Raw genomic sequence first — 16,723 nt, 5'->3', positions numbered from 1 at the left:
TTAGGCATAATAATGTGTTAATTCCACGTATCGATTGATATCGGAATCGGTAATTAAGAGTTGGACAATATCGGATATCGGCAAAAAAGCCATTATCGGACATCTCTACATACAATGCACTCATCTTTGCGCTGAAGTATGCATTGACCTGATCACTGACCGTAGAGAAACCCACGCATTTCAGGTAACCATTACGGTCAAGGTAAAGGCGCATGTACGGTCAAAATAAATTGCAGGACTAATCTGCATTTACATATGATTAATGCAATACTTTTTTGTGATTAATCGCATACGTTGGAGCAGTGGTGTCAAACTTGTTTTCATTGAGGGCCACGTCGCAGTTATTGGCCTCGGAAGGGCCGCTTGTAACAGTGAATAATATATGAATATAAATGTATAAGGATTGCCCTTTTTGTGTTGTTACACAATTGCCTATGCATTTTACCATATTTTTCGGACTATAAGTCGCAGTTTTTTTTTCCATAGTTTGGCCGGGCCTCAGTGCGACTTATATATGTTGTTTTCCTTCTTTATTATGCATTTTCGGCAGGTGCGATTTATACTCCGGTGCGATTTATACTCCGAAAAATACGGTATTAGGGCTGCAACAACTAATCTATTAAATCGATTAAAATCGATTATAAAATCGCTACAATATACAGGGAGAGCATGTCCCAAATTCCAAGCTGCTGTTTTGAGGCATGTTAAAAAAAATAATGCACTTTGTGACTTCAATGATAAATATGGCAGTGCCATGTTGGAATTTTTTTCCATAACTTGAGTTGATTTATTTTGGAAAACCTTGTTACATTGTTTAATGCATCCAGCGGGGCATCACAACAAAATTAGGCATAATAATGTGTTAATTCCACGTATCGGTTGATATCGGAATCGGTAATTAAGAGTTGGACAATATCGGAATATCGGATATCGGCAAAAAAGCCATTATCGGACATCTCTTCATACAATGCATGATGGGTAGCAAAGAACAGGAAGTAGTGTCCTGCTGTTCTTCCTGCACCCCCAGAGATCTAAGCTGCAGTCGCTTCAAAAGGGGAAAAAAACCCTTCATGAGATGACCTTGAGAGTGTTGTAAAGTGTGAGAACTCCACGGTACTTTAGAGCTGCTTTAAGACAAACATGGATGTTGTGCGATTAAACTATTCCGTCTGCCTAAAATGTAACAACTCTGTCCTCCACAGTTATCTCCACAGCGGCCCCGCCCTCCAGCCGCCACACCCCCTTTAGACCGGCATCGCCCCGAGTCCGGCGCAGGAGGAAACATCGCAAGCGCATCAGCAAAGCGGCCATGAGGACCATGATCATGTAGCGACCAAGCGCAGGTGAGCACAGAGGTGACGGCTTGCTTCTCGCGCTGCTTTTACTATCTTTAATGCACAAACGCCGCGCTATGAATGAACAATGACCTTCCAGGGTCACAATGAAGTACTTTGGCCTTACTGTACTGCGGCTTGTGTCTCCATGGGAACAAAGGAGTCTTATCATAAACTAAGTCTTCCAGTAAACTGACACTTTGAAGGTTGGACTGAATGCAAAATTAACCATTGGAAATATTATAGAGAACTAGAAGAGGCAATTCCCCGAAGGAATTGCGTGTGAATGCTGAAGTTAAACCGAAAACCTGGACATTTTTTTAGAATTGTCCAGTCAGAGTGTATTTTGGTTGTGAAAGACGGAGTCTCCTCACTCATCTTTGCACTGAAGTATGCATTGACCTGATCACTGACCGTAGAGAAACCCACTCAGATCAGGTAACCATTACGGTCAAGGTAAAGGCGCATGTACGGTCAAAATAAATTGCAGGACTAATCTGCATTTACATATGATTAATGCAATACTTTTTTGTGATTAATCACATACGTTGGAGCAGTGGTGTCAAACTTGTTTTCATTGAGGGCCACGTCGCAGTTATTGCCCTCGGAAGGGCCACATGTAACAGTGAATAATATATGAATATAAATGTATAAGGATTGCCCTTTTTGTGTTGTTACACAATTGCCTAAGCATTTTATTAGGGCTGCAACAACTAATCGATTAAATCGATTAAAATCGATTATAAAAATAGTTGGCGATTAATTTAGTCATCGATTCGTTGGGTCTATGAGCAGAGGCAATTTTTTTTTTTAATTTATTAATTTATTTATTTTTATAAACCTTTATTTATAAACCTGAACATGTACAAACAGCTGAGAAACAATAATCAAAATAAGTATGGTGCCAGTATGCTGGGTTTTTTTTTTCAATAAAATACTGGAAAGGATAGAAATGTAGTTTGTCTCTTTTATCCGATTATTAATCGATTAATCGACGTAATAATCGACAGATTAATCGATTATCAAATTTTATTTTATTTTTAATTTTAATTTTTGTTTTATTTTATATTTTTATTGTACACTGTAAAAAATGTTTACAGCATGTAAATAATTTTTTCTACAGTAAAATTTGGGCAACTGTGCTGCTATTTTTTTTTTGTTAGTTTTTTTTACCATAAAATCTGTGTTTTTTGTTTTTACCGTCTATTACTGTAAATAGAAAAACAGCACCACTGTTTTTCCTGCAGTAAAATTCTGGATTGAAGCTGACAGTTTTGTTTTTTGTTTACCGTAAAATCGATTGTAATTCTTGCAGTGTCCAATTTAATGGTTTACATGCTTCAAAATTACAATTCAAATAGATATTTAAGTTTTTTTTTATTTTAATGAAAAAAAAAATGTTTGGAATGTATCATAACATAATATTTGTGTGCGCAATTTGTAGGGCTGTGAATTTTTGGGAATCCATTCAAAATCGATTGTCGATTCAAAACGATCTTGGATTCTAAACCCATACTTTTTAATAACATCGGGTGCCAGTTATATGATTACTGTAACTACATAAATAGATAACTGCTATAATACAATTCTTTATTACTTAAAAGAAAACAGGTTTTGTTTAATGAAATTCTACCCAAACATTTAATAAAGTCAAATATAAATAAGGCAACAAGAGAAGTATTGCACACTTCTCTTTTCTAAAAGTAAATATGTACAGCAGATAAGGGTGTCTACATCAACTATATGATTTGCCTGAGTAGCTATTGAAGAAATAAAATAAAATAAAAATATATATATATATTTTTTTTAAACTTCTTTTTTTTTTATCAAATAGGTTACAAAGAGGAATCGCGATTCATTCGAAAAAAATTAATTTTTTTTGACACTCCTTGTTATTAGACAATATTGAAGTATGCAGTATGTGTATTTTTTTTCTGTCCAAATGGAGATAGATAGATAGAAAAAAACAAAACTTCACTGAGGCATAATATATCCAAGATTTTCTGGGGCCACACAAAATGATGTGGTGGTCAAGATATGGCTCCCAGGCCTTGAGTTGAACACTTGCGCACTAGAGCAAATTAATTTTAGATGGGGGCCACATGGAGAAAAATCTACTCCCAAGTGGGCCGGACTGGTAAAATCACGGCACGATAACTTAAAAATAAAGACAACTTCAGATTGTTTTCTTTGTTTAAAGATAGAACAGGCACATTCTGAAAATGTACAAATCTATATTTTCTGAATAAATGATGTGATAATGTTCATCAGTTGGTGTTCATTTTCAATCTATCGAGATAAAAAATAATAATATCAAAGTCAAATTACAGTATGTTATTTATGTAGTTTGCTCATTTTCCTCGACTGATGTAGCATCATCTACAAGGATACAAATAATTGCTATTGCGACATCTAGTGGACACATTTAGAACAGCTGTTTCTTTCATTGAAAAATTTCAGGTTAATTTTTATACTTAGCAAACTCATCCCGCGGGCCGGATAAAACCTGTTCGCGGGCCTGATCCGGCCCTCGGCCCGTACGTTTGACACCCCTGCGCTCTAGCATTTATTTTGACGGCCCTTGTTTAAAAAAAAATATTAAAAAATGTTACAAAAACATAACTTCCTGGTGGGAGGTTCAATGACAGAACATATTATTTCTGGACAACAACAATCAAGTGCTATAACTGATGCCATGGAAACTCATGTTCAGCACACTAACAATGGCTCTTCTTCCAACAGGGACTTGTGCAGCAAACCAAAGGTTGTCGGCCAGAAAACCAGCGCCCAAAGGGTGTATGGACGCACTGGACACACACTGGATACACTGGACTTATGGGATTCTTTGGGGGACAAGTGCAAATGGACGCCGGTGGACGAATCTAAAACATAAAGTGCAATCTTAAGAACTCCTTTAAGGAACCGTGTCACACTAAACACTGGATTGACTCGCTCTGGGCTCCATTAAGGTGCACCTCATGCCTGGGACTTCAACTGGACCTGAAGGACTGGATAACTGGAGAGAGACTGTACGGGTGCGCCTTCTAAAACACTCACTTTGTACTACTGCCATCAAACATAACATGGAAAACCAAGTTCTAAAAAAATCCCAAACACATTTAACCCACATATGCTCATCGTACATAAACAAAAAGCAGTCTTAAAGACGAGGCTTTTAGAAACGCTGTGAGACAGTTATAGCCAACACTGTACGTGTAAAAGCTTCTAGCGAGTAGGTTTTATTTCTTAACTTATTTAAAAAGGAAGAAAAAAAAAAGGATGACAATGAAGTCCTTTGGTTCTCAAGTGTAATTATTGTTATTATTATTATTGTTGCCGTTTCAGGTCAAAAGAACTACTGGTTGTACACTGTAACTGTCATGAATGTTATTTTTCATAGAAAATAAAGAAAACTTCAACAGACATCACCCGCTGTGTGTATGTGTGTGTGTGTGTGTGTGTGTGTGTGTGTGTGTGTGTGTGTGTGTGTGTGATTTCTAATCTATGCAGTCCGGGCGGGGGTCAGCAAAATTGCCTGGTTGCTGTGGCAACTGTCTAACGGACATGTCAACAGAGGAATATCATATGGTGAAAGTGAGATGAGGGCATGTGTGTGTGTGTGTGTGTGTGTATGTTAATGTGTGTATGTGTATGTGTGTGTGTGTGTGTGTGTGTGTGTGTGTGTGTGTGTGTGTGTGTGTGTGTACTTGTATTTTTACCCTTCTTGAGACATCGACAAGGAAAAGTACCTTCCATATGAGGACCGGTGAACAAGTTAGGACATAAATCATGGTCCAGAAAATCTTGGAAACAATTGCATTGGTGGTGAAATCTATCAAACTTAGGGTGGTCCCAAAAAGGAGGGATTTTTCAAATTGACTGTGTGTCACTTTTAAAAGTGCCCCCCCTCTGGTCAAGGTATGAAATAACAAGTGTGTGTAAAAATTTAAAGTGCTCCCCCTCTGGTCAACATATGAAATAACAAGTGTGTGTAAGAAATTGATACGCGACCCCAATCAATCAATCAATCAATTCCTTTATTGTCATAATAACACTTAAGTCATACATGTCAACGAGATTTTGTTTGAGCTTTGTCCAGCGGCATAGAAACTGCATTGAAGTGCAGGTTGGCCGTAGTTTACAGTTTAGCATTGTTAGGAAGATGGCGAATAGAGGGACGTGGGGGTGGGAACAGTCAGATGTCTGATGGGTGTTACGTTGATGTTGCAGCAATGCAATGTCCAGAGCACAATTATTGAGGTGGTGAAGAGTGAGGTAATAAGATGGTCCGGTGCAGCAAAGGGGCAGGCTGTTCATTTAGCAGTCTCACAGCCTGGGGATAAAGACTGTGAGACATTCTGGTGGTCCTGGCGCAAATCGATCTATACCTCCTTCCAGAGGGTAGCAGGTTGAAGAGGCCATGTGCTGGGTGATGTCTGTCCTTCAGGATGTTGTGTACTCACTTTAGGCAGCGAGTTGTGTACATGGCACTCATCTCTGGGAGTATCGACCACTTTGGCCAAAATTAATAAAAACAATTAAATGAATATGTATATAGAGACATACTGTAATAACTTGAAGTAAATAATGAAGATTAAAAACCAATAACAAACAAAAAAATGTAACTAAAAGCAGTCTTTTTCTCACAATGTGTTGACTTTTTTCTTATAAAATCGGGAACAATTCCTCATATTCTCTCTGTTTCTGTAATGCAATATTTTCTCGTAAAATTATAACTTTTTTAATGTAAAATTATTACTTTTTAATACAAAACGATGACATTCGTCATTAAAAATTTATTTATCACAATACTGCTAATTTTTTTGTTCTTGTAAAATAGTGACATATTTTGAGAAAAATTATGACTTGTCATAATTTTGCCAAGTAAAATTCCGATTATTATTCTAATATTGCCAACATTTTAAAGTTTTCTTATAAAATGGTGACTTTTGGCGAGTAAAATTACGACTCTTTTCCTAAAATTGCCAAAATGTTAAGCTTTTTCTTGTAAAATTGTGACTGTTTTGAGAAAAATTCCAAACTTTATCATAACAGTGCACAAATGTTCAGTTTTTCTTGTAAAAATGTTGACCTTTTTCTTGTGAAATTCCAACTCATTTTTCACCACATGCTTTTTTATATTTGCATAGTATGTATATATTATTGTTATAAACACAAATCTTTATATATCCAGGTGGTCCTGAAAAGTTAGGAATTATTCGGAGGTCTCAAGAAGGTAGCAAATACAAGTGTGTGTGTGTGTGTGTGTGTGTGTGTGTGTGTGTGTGTGTGTGTGTGTGTGTGTGTGTGTGTGTGTGTGTGTGTGTGCGTGTGTCAGTCAGGAATGGACGGATGATGAACGGCCGCGAGGAAGATGAAGCAACATTCATCAAAATCGCCTGCTCAGGAGAAGCAATCAGTCACGTTATGGGGACCTTGGTGAAAAAAAACAAAACTGCTCAGTCAGCGGTTTCTCTCGCTCTCCCAAGAATCACGACTCAGCACCGACAGTGCATTCCCCAGACGCGCACACTTGAGGTCGACTTAATGAAGTCACTCATGTCAAGCTTGATTGACACCTCAGTAAGTTGGAATAGTCACGACCGTGCATGACATGCTGCACAGTACACACATGAGGGGGTCTACATTCCTAATATATGATTAATATAATATCATTATCTATATAGTGCAATCGTTAGTGCCCACTATGTAATATTTATCAATAATTTTTATGTTTTCATTATGTTTACTTTAGTTAGTGAATGTAAAAATATGCACTGCTATCACTTTCCCCATTGTGATAAAAAAAAAAAAAGATTTGGGATCACAGCAGTAGGCGGAGCCTATCCTATAGTTCACTTGGGGTCAAATGACTTTAAATGAAGCGCGTGCTATGCACATGAAACCCAGCTATGTGAACCACTACATGACCCAACCACATGCACAGCTAGACCCCTGGTGGTGCTCAAGCACCTGCCATTATGTGACAGAAATCACATTTTTAGATGATCAAATGACCTGGAAAGATTAAAGATTAAATTAAATTTGAATTTACTTTCCCTAAATATCTAAAAGTATTCATATTCTCCTCATGTCATATTATGCTCCTTCCAGTGCTGTTGGTTTTAATTTTAGTTTGTATCCAATCAGAATTCAGCTATCTTATGTTGCCATGTTGTACCAAATCTGCCCGGGGCCTTAAGAATCAACAATGCGGGCGTCCGTGCACTATAAGTGAACGGACACATACAGTTGATAGATAATTGCCATAGCCAATCAGATCACGAGTTGTTGTCAGTAAGACCTTCTAGCTTTTACGCGTCCTGTGATTGGATACTCACTTGGGAGTCCCAAGTGAGTATCCAATCACAAGTTGCGAAAACAGGAAGTAGCACCGGAGCCATAGAAATACTCACCGGTACTCACTATTTTAACCCGCAAAGAAAGAGAGCAAAACGTCGATTAGGTGGCAGATATATATTTGCAAGGCTATTTTCAAGAAGGATATTTAACAGAAACTACATCTTGTGAGACGAGGTCGGCCGACAACGGTAGCTAGCTAAGCTGTCCCGGCGGTGAAATGGTTTGCCCGTCACTTTCAAACAAATCAACGAGCAATACCACTGGCTTATACGGCGTCTAATGTGAGTTCAAATATTTTATTTCTCAAATTTTATCATGTTCATTAGTTTTATACAATTTTTTTCATTTTGACAGTACAACGTAGGATAAGTTTTGATTGCTGAAGCAAGTTTATTGAATGTTAAATGCGCCGAAAAATAGACAATTTTGTACACTATTGAAGGGTCCAATACTCAGTAGTGTGCAAGTGGGTTTCTGTATGGTATCTCCAGCCGTGTTCATGTGGTGACATAAATTACGGTATTTTGAGAGGTGAAGTCGGACTAACGAGGACATCTCTGAAGGCCTAGGTAAGAAATATCATATACAAATGTACAACACAAAATGGCATCAAATATTTCTATAATGAATAAAGCAAAATGTGTTCTAATCTACACCAAAAATCACTGCACATTCTTTACTGGTCGCGAGTGTTACCATGTCTAAGTTATTATGCAGAGATATGGGGAAATAATTACAAAAGTACACTTCAGTCAACTAACTGTGTTACAAAAAAGGTCAGTTAGAATAATACATAATGTTGGATATAGAGAACATACAAACCCTTTATTTGATTAAATCCAACATATTAAACTCAACGATTTGGTGCATTTGCAAACAGCTAAAACTATAAATAATCTGTGATGAATCATGATGAATCCAATTTCAAAAGTGTGATTAATCTGATTAAAAAAATTATTACAGTTTTTTCCAATTGCTTACACACTAAATTTTACATTTTCACACAGTTAACAAAGTCTACACACAGTAAACAAAACCACTGTGCAGATTTGCCTAATATTAGGCATAGACTCTGCTTCACAGTTTTTGCGAAATATTCCACACAATGCTTTACACACACCTTCCCATCTTGCACATGGGATGTGGATGATATATAGGGCCTGATCCAGCTAGACGGGCAGGTGATGATTAGAATCAGTAACTAAGGTTTTTGAGTAGGTTCTTTCATAGAGTTGCTGTTGCCTAAGTCTGCACATGTGGCCTATACTCTATGCTGGCCTATACAGTGTTTGAACCTGACAGAACCACCATTACATGTTATGTAGACCACAAGGAAGTGTTTTAAACATAGAAAAAAAAAAATACTAAGACTATTTGTATATTTTGGTATATTATCGGTGTGATTCTGGTTGTGCGTCAAATCTGTCGGAAAACAGTAAAATAAAAAATGTGTGAACTGTATACATTTTTTTTTAATTAAATTTGCTGATTTGAGTTTGTATTGCTAACTACAGGCGTTTTCAAAAAATTTTCACCGAGTACCACCTCAGAAAAAACTTTGCTCTCCAGGTATTACCATGATGACCAACATTAAAATACAGTAGCGTAGTAGGCCTAGGTATTCATTAAAAAGAAAACTGAGGTTTTATTTAACAAGTATATTTAATATTTTGGCCACTGTAACATTACACACAGTTTGAACAATAACACTGAGTTTGAATATAGGAAAACAAAACACCGTCCACGCACAGTATAAAACTTTTGGTGGACAAAATGAAAGAAAGGAGTGGCATAAAACACGTCTTTCTGTGGCAGCGTCGGAGAAAGTTATACATGTAAACAAACTACAGTGAGTTCAAGGACTCCTGTAATGAGTATAATAAAAAGTCGCTCGCCAATTGATTGAGGTAAACAGTGGGATTTCTAACAATTAGGAAGGTTTGTGTCATGTTTGTCCTCTTAAAGAAACCATTTTAAAACAAAACATATATTTTCCCCCACATTTTTTCCATTTTTAAAAACTCTCCAGGGAGCCACTCGGTTGCAGACCCCCGCAGTAGATGGAGCCTCTGTACCAATGGTGGTACACGTAGCACAGTTTGAGAATCACTGGCTTACTATATAAGGGGAAAATCTCCTGCTGTATCATAGTAATTAGAGATGTCCAATAATGGCTTTTTTTGCCAATATCCGATTTCTCGATATTGTCCAACTCTTAATTACCGATTCCGATATCAACCGATACTGATATATACAGTCATGGAATTAAGACATTATTATGCCTAATTTTGTTGTGATGCCCCGCTGGATGCATTAAACAATGTAACAAGGTTTTCCAAAATAAATCAACTCAAATTATGGAAAAAAATGCCAACATGGCACTGCCATATTTATTATTGAAGTCACAAAGTGCATTATTTTTTGGGAGGCATGAGGAGGTTGAGGTGGGGGGTGTATATTGTAGCGTCCCGGAAGAGTTAGTGCTGCAAGGGGTTCTGGGTATTTGTACTGTTGTGTTTATGTTGTGTTACGGTGCGGATGTTCTCCCGAAATGTGTTTGTCATTCTTGTTTGGTGTGGGTTCACAGTGTGGCGCATATTTGTAACAGTGTTAAAGTTGTTTATACGGCCACCCTCAGTGTGACATGTATGGCTGTTGACCAAGTATGCGTTGCATTCACTTGTGTGTGTGAAAAGCCGTAGATATTATGTGATTAGGCCGGCACGCAAATGCAGTGCCTTAAAGACACGCCCCCAATATTGTTGTCTGGGTGGAAATCGGGAGAAATTCGGGAGAATGGTTGCCCCGGGATATTTTCGGGAGGGGCACTGAAATTCGGGAGTGTTGGAAAGTATGACTGGGAGACGCAACTGCTCTGTACTTCTCCCTACGTCCGTGTACCACTCCGTACAGCGGCGTTTTAAAAAGTCATAAATTTTACTTTTTAAAACCGATACCGATAATTTCCGATATCACATTTTAAAGCATTTATCGGCCGATAATATTATCGGACATCTCTAATAGTAATCATTTTATGAATAATTTTCACGAAAAGTGGCCTTTTTTTCCAGCTTGAGCACAGGCTGCTGAAATGTCTTGCACAAACCTGACACAACCCCCCAAAAAAAAGAAATGGAAAAAAGATGTGTGACAGCACATATTTCTGGTCAATAACAATAACTGAGAAACTGAGAAAGAGGAAGTGTTTGTGTGTATGGGGGATGATTTAAAATGTGACCCAAATGCAACTGGTACATTTAGTTTTTTGGACACACACACACACACACACACACACACACACACACACACACACACACACACACACACACACACACACACACACATGATGGTTGTTTTAGCGCATTAATGTTTCACTAAACATCAGTTAAAGCCAATTGGAATCTTTTTCTCAACATCTTTCTTGTGCTTCAACAGGAATTCATCTTCTTGTGGTTATTAGAGTTATGTTAGAGCAGGGGTGTCAAACGTAAGGCCCAGGGGCCGGATCAGCCCCGCGAACAGGTTTTATCCGGCCCGCGGGATGAGTTTGCTAAGTATAAAAATTAACGTGAAATTTTTGAATGAAAGAAACTGCTGTTCTAAATGTGTCCACTGGATGTCACAATAGCAATTCTTTGTATCTTTGTAGATGATGCTACATATGTACAAAATAAACCACATGATGTTAGTACACCAGTCGTGGAAATTGAGCAAACTACATAAATAACATCCTGTAATTTGATTTTGATATACATTTTTTATCTTGATAGATTGAAAATGAACACCAATGAGTTGACTGATGAACATTATCACATCATTTATTCAGAAAGTATAAATAACGACAAATAAAGGTAGAAAACTATTAACCGCAACATGTAAGTGTAAAAAAAAAAAAAAACATTATGATTTGTACAATTTCAGAATGTGCTAGTTCTATTTTTAAACAAACAAAACAATCTGAAGTTGTCTTTATTGTTAAGTTATCGTGCCGTGATTTTACCAGTCCGGCCCACTTGGGAGTAGATTTTTCCATGTGGCCCCCGATCTAAAATGAGTTTGACACCCCTGTGTTAGAGTGAGGTTATGTAAAAATAACATAAATATACGTCTAAATACACCACATATTAAATGCTTCCATATGTACATACATGTCACCAGGGACTAAAGTGGGGGGGGGGGGGGGGGGGGGGGCGCGCACCTGGCTTGAATACAGGGGGTGTGGCTTGAAGGGGGTGTGGTCTGAATGGATTGCATAAGTGGTACTCAAAATTTTTTCCACCAAGTACCACCTCAGAGAACACTTGGCTCTCCAAGTACCACCATAATGAGCAACAAAAAAACACAGGCGTAGTAGGCCAAATTGTTCATTAAAAGCAAGGCAGAGGTTTTATTTACCAAGTATTTTTTTATATTTTTGGCCAGTGTTTCATTACACACAATTTGAACAGTAAGTCTGTGTTTGAATACATCAAAATAAAACACTGTACTTAAATAATGAATGATGAACCCCGATATGGTTTGTGTATCACAGTTTGAGAACCACTGGATTAGATGTATGTTTTGGAGTAGTATGAATAGGAAACCAATTATTAGATCATTCATTTTTTGTAAGAAATAACACAATTAACAAGATTTTTCCAAATGTTTTTCGGCATGTCGTGACGTTGCCGTCACTCCCAATCCTCTCTCCTGCTCTGCTCCCGGCCGCTTACTGTTAAAGACAACAGATGATTAGATTAACACGTACCACCTGTGAAATCTAATCACCTGCCAGCTGTGTCTCGCCGTCAGCACATGCCCCGCCCCTGCTGCTCATCCTCAGTACCATGGACAGCGGCGGTGACTTTTGCTCCTGCAGGCGCGCTGATCGCACTTTCCCTCCACAATATTATTGAAATACTTCTTATGTGAAAATAATTTCTTTGAGTATACATTTTTTTGTGTCTTGAGCGGAGTAGGTTTAGCCTCTCTTCGTTAGCGCACCTTCAGGTGTAAAATTTGGGGAAAAAAGTGGTGTCATTGTAGATGCACTGCTTCTAAAATGCTCATAAAAAGTGGTGGATGTCTCCTGCAAGTTTGAAAACATAGCAAAATGCGGCAGGTAGGAGAAGGATAACATGAATGTGCATGTGGAGGTTTGCCCCCCAGTGGGTTCTTCGGACCACCAAGCACCGACATGAGAACCCGGTTTCAGGTTCACAATACAGTTTTAGTTTGCAATATGTTCTCAGGTTGCTTTGCAGCAGTTTTCTGTTTGTATCTTGCTCTCGCTCGCGCTCTTGCTCCAGCTTCCACAACGTCTCTCCTCCCTGTTGCTGCTTATACAGAGTGGCAGGTGATTATATAACAAGGCCCAGGTGGGCCATCTACGCACCTGTCGCTGACTTCGAGGCCGGGCCTGGCACAACTCGCTTCGCTGCAGGCCCGCAGGCCCGCAGGCCACGCCCCCCTCCACAATGTAGTAAATAAGCATCTCCGTGGTGATTTAGTTTTATTTATTTAATTTATTAAGGATCCCTACAGTCTACACCGCAGTGGAGACTATTCTTCCTGGGCTCCAGGCAAAAAACATCACACAATCACCAAAACAAAAGATTACAATGCAGTACAACATGATCAATAACACATTTTTTTAATACAAAAATAGCAACAACAAAAAACAAAAAAAACACAATTTTGGAGTTTACATAATAATGTTCATAACAAAAATAAAAAAAAGCAAAATAAAATAGATATATATTTTTGGCAAAAATTAAACAAAGAACCAGTGGCCTACAATATCCACATAAGTGTACCAAAAACAAACAATATTCTAAGTGACCAAAAAGTACCAGATATAAAAACGACAACCAGAAACAAGAATGAATTTAATGATGCTCCGTACAGTACACGCAAAATCCTCATTTAAATAGTGCGATCTGCACCACTTTATGATTGCACATGCAGAGTTAGTAAATTGCACGCAACACGGCCACTAATAGTACAAGCTATTTTATATATTGCTCACACTGCTTACCGCGTGATGTTTGGATCTTAGTAAATCAGGCACAAAGTCAACAAGTTAGCTAACTATTAGCAGAGGTGGGTAGAGTAGCCAGAAATTGTACTCAAGTAAGAGTACTGTTACTTTAGAGATTTATTACTCAAGTAAAAGTAATGAGTAGTCACCCAAATATTTACTTGAGTAAAAGTAAAAAGTATGTTGTGAAAAAACTACTCAAGTACTGAGTAACTGATGAGTAACATACACACACATATCATATATATATATATATATATATATATATATATATATATATATATATATATATATATATATATACACACATACATTGATATATACAGTATATCATTTATATTTATTTATTTTGCCGTTTTTGTTTACATGTTTAAGGTGTTTTAATGAATATACATGCATGTTTAACACATATATTCCTTTCTTTCATGTTGACAAGAATATAAGTTGGTGTATTACCTGATTCTGATGACTTGCATTGATTGTAATCAGACAGCAATGCTTAACGTCCACGTTTTCAAATGCAGGAGAAAAAAAGTTCCTCCTTTCTGTCTAATACCACATGAAAGTGGTTGGTTTTTGGTATCTTATTTGTCCAGCTTCCATATTCGTTTTCACACACTTTACAAGAAATACATTGGCGGCAAATTCCGTAGCTTGCTAGCTTGTTTGCGCTGGCTTTCGGAGACTCTTATTTTGAAAGCGCAGGCGCGATGGAGTGGCACTTTTATTGTGAAGACAGGAACTGTGCAGTCAGTCTTTAGGCTTGTGACGGGATGTACGTTTGAAATAAAAAAGTGTCTTTTTTCCTTCACACTTTTGATTGATTGATTGAAACTTGTATTAGTAGATTGCACAGTACAGTACATATTCCGTACAATTGACCACTAAATGGTAACACCCCAATAAGTTTTTCAACTTGTTTAAGTCAGGTCATGTGACCGCCTGGCTCTGTTTGATTGGTCCAACGTCACCAGTGACTGCATCTGATTGGTGGAACGGAGTCAAACGTCACTAGTGACTGCATTTTATTGGTGGAACGGAATGAAACGTCACCAGTAAGGCAGGCACTATGAAGGTCTGTCTGACAGACCAAAACAAACAAAGCGTGCATTAACAGATCGATAAAAATTAGTAGCGAGTAGCGAGCTGAATGTAGATAAAAGTAGCGGAGTAAAAGTAGCGTTTTTTTCTCTATAAATATACTCAAGTAAAAGTAAAAGTAAGTTGCATTAAAACTACTCTTAGAAGTACAATTTATCCCAAAAGTTACTCAAGTAGATGTAACGGAGTAAATGTAGCGCGTTACTACCCACCTCTGACTATTAGTAGAGCACCAGACTCCTCTTAGTTGGATTGATTTATTTGTCTTACTTGTTCATAACTCATATCACCATGTGGAGGTCAACTCGCTCTTATCTTGCATCTGGTCAGCTGCTGCGTGCTGTCAATCATTGTCACGTTGGCAATAAGGCAGCCCAAGAAAGGCAAAAAGGAGATTGTGGGGGCGGTCTAAAGGGAAAAGCTTCAGCATGAGCGGCCGTTTTCCACCTGGTACTAGTGTTTGACTTGTTGTCATTTAATAGAGTAACTTTAATTTGGGATGTTTAACAAATCCCATTCCCATACCCCTCTCAAACTACATCCATGTGTCTCGCCCTGTTCTCTGGAGCAAATTTCTGCGTCAACACGTGCTGCCAAACAGTTTGTCATTTCCAAAAACAAGAAAAGGCAAAATGACATTTTAAGAAAAGTCATGTTGTCGTTACAAAACAAGAACACGAGGCTTAAAAAAAACGGTTCTACGTCAGAGAACCATCCCAATTTCCCGGCATGCCCAGGAGGCTTCAATCAGATCCAATGCTAGTCTTTCAGATGCCAAAAGAGTAAAGTGGGATTCATGATCTGCATGAGTCTTATTTCCGTGCCATCTTCTTTCAGCATATCTGCCTCATGGGCATTCTGGGAAATCACGAGGGTTGGCATTTTAAAGGGCTTCAAGCAATACAGTGATTTTTATTTTAGGAAAACTTTAGAAATTTGAACTGATTTTTAGCCCAAATCTATGCTAAAAAAAATGGCGGAATATGAGCGGTAGAAAATGGATGGATGGATGTCTTCAATAAAATCCGATGGATTTTGTTTTTCCCAAAAAATTACATTTCTGAGAATTTATTTTGCCTAAAATGGTTGAAAAAAGGCGGACTGAAAGTAACTTCAAAGCTGCATCTGACCTTTCTGTCACTACAGTAATCCCTTGTTCTTCTCTGTTAATTGGTTTTAGGCTTGACCGTGGTGAGGGAATTTTCGGTCGTATTTTTGAAAACCAGAGCATAAAAACCTTGTTTATGACATCATGAGAGCCAACTAGACATGAAACAACACACAACATTTACAATTGTTTCATCAAATCAAGCAGGGCTCTTCAACTAAATTGTTTTGGGAGCCACATTTACAGACAGCTCAGGACTTTTCTTTTCTCTATTATTCTTATTTTGTATATTCCTGAGAACCAACATTTTCTACTTTGGATGTTTGATTTTTGTATTGCCAGTGTTACTATATATGAAAAAATAAATATATATATATATATATATATATATATATATATATATATATATATATATATATATATATATATATATATATATATATATATATATCGCTGTGCTGTTTTTAAGGACCTACTGCAAGAAAGATAGTCAAAGATCATCTATATGACAATACTCTCAGGTTTGTAGGACTCTGCTGCAAAAATGATTGTCTCTTCCAAGTTTTTTTCAACTGTTCCCTATAGGCCGGATTTTTGGAATGTACTAGTTAGTACTGTATATGTACAGCAATTAAAAACCTTTTCAAAACAGGTTACAAGTTGCAAAAGCTCCTCTTGACTGCTCATACGATTTACACATGCAGCGATGGCCTAAAAAATGTTTTATTTATTATTTACAAATGATTTACAATTACAATTTTTTACAAAAACGATGAATTTTAATCAATCTAATAACAG

The 16,723-nt window shown here is 37.5% G+C and overlaps 1 protein-coding gene across 1 annotated transcript in view; it reads left to right on the top strand.

Annotated features, from left to right (window-relative positions):
- The window catches only part of pdgfba (platelet-derived growth factor beta polypeptide a), a 65,384-nt gene extending 60,625 nt beyond the window's left edge, over positions 1-4,759 (top strand). Inside the window, exons 6-7 of the mRNA XM_061983869.1 lie at positions 1,203-1,343; positions 4,077-4,759. Of these exons, the coding sequence (XP_061839853.1) occupies positions 1,203-1,330 (128 nt within the window). The 3' untranslated portion in view covers positions 1,331-1,343; positions 4,077-4,759. The remainder of the gene's footprint in view (positions 1-1,202; positions 1,344-4,076) is intronic.
- Positions 4,760-16,723: the final 11,964 nt, after the last annotated feature.

This window comes from Nerophis lumbriciformis, linkage group LG25 (assembly GCF_033978685.3).
Source record: "Nerophis lumbriciformis linkage group LG25, RoL_Nlum_v2.1, whole genome shotgun sequence".
NCBI lineage: Eukaryota > Metazoa > Chordata > Actinopteri > Syngnathiformes > Syngnathidae > Nerophis > Nerophis lumbriciformis.
Note: the sequence above shows the minus strand (reverse complement) of the source record. Positions and strands in the feature narration are given on the sequence as shown.